Source organism: Aptenodytes forsteri, unplaced genomic scaffold (assembly GCF_000699145.1).
Source record: "Aptenodytes forsteri isolate BGI_AS27 unplaced genomic scaffold, ASM69914v1 Scaffold55, whole genome shotgun sequence".
Taxonomy (NCBI): domain Eukaryota; kingdom Metazoa; phylum Chordata; class Aves; order Sphenisciformes; family Spheniscidae; genus Aptenodytes; species Aptenodytes forsteri.
The window spans coordinates 11,635,526-11,636,501 of NW_008796063.1; the positions used below are offsets into that span (position 1 = coordinate 11,635,526).

At 70.2% G+C, this 976-nt stretch overlaps 1 protein-coding gene across 1 annotated transcript in view; it reads right to left on the reverse strand.

The window, feature by feature from the left end:
• CASKIN1 (CASK interacting protein 1) overlaps positions 1 to 976 on the reverse strand; it is a 24,354-nt gene that overhangs the window by 12,014 nt on the left and 11,364 nt on the right. The window contains exon 11 of the mRNA XM_019473961.1: positions 19 to 52. Within this exon, the coding sequence (XP_019329506.1) occupies positions 19 to 52 (34 nt within the window). The remainder of the gene's footprint in view (positions 1 to 18; positions 53 to 976) is intronic.

Genomic DNA, 976 nt, shown 5'->3' on the forward strand with positions numbered 1-976 from the left:
GGGGGCGGGGGGGCATCCGGGGAGCTGGCCATGCTCTGCGACCGCGATGAACCTGCCGGAGAGGCAGCGGTTAGCGGGACTGGGGCCGCGCAGCCCCCAGGCTCTGGCCAAGCAAGGTGGGGAGCCAAGCCCCTGCCCTGGGTGGGATGGCACAGCCACAGCCCCCGGGTTGGCAGGGCCAGGGCAGGCATAGGAGAGCGACACCCGCCCCAGCACAGCAGCCCGGAGCACCCTGGGGTGCCCTGGACACAGGGTCTGCTCCCCCGGGATGGGCAGGGGTGGTGCGGGGCACCATGCCCAGGCACTGCCGTTGGGTCGCAAACCCTATTGCTGAATCCTGGTGAGGCTGGCCGCGCTGGCACGGGGCTCACAGCGAGGGCTGCATCTGCATGGGGCTCTGCAGGGCGCCCGGCCACCAGCACCATGGTGTACACAGCTCCCAGGTGCCATGGCACTGCTGGGGCAGCCCATGCTGTTGCCCTTGCCCACCCCCCCAGAGCCAGGCGAGCCCCCAGCCCAGCCGGGGGCCGGGGTGCCGCAACACCTTCCACCCAGCGTGGCCCCGAGCGGAGGCACCCAGCTGCAGCGGGAGCAGAGTGGGTTTCCCTGGTTCCCAAGGCAGCAGTCAGAAGGGTCCCACTGCACAAAGCCCTCCGTCCCCGCTCCTCCGGCCATGCCACCAACCCAGGACAGGGCTTGTTCACCCGCTGTGCCCCACAGCGAGCGGCCCGGCTGGGCTGGCACGAGCTGCCTCATCCCCCAGGACGCCGGTACAGGCACCCAGGCAGCCCTGAGGCGCCCACCCTCCAACTGGTGCCTTAACCAGCCCTGGGGGTGACGAGGGCTGCCCAGAAATTTCTGATCAGGACCAGCAAGACCAGCCCCTTCCCTCCCGCTGGCAACTGCACCCTCCATGTGTGTGCATTTCCCCCCCCCCCCGGGGTGTGTTGTTGGGCGCGCTTGGGTGTGTGTGTGC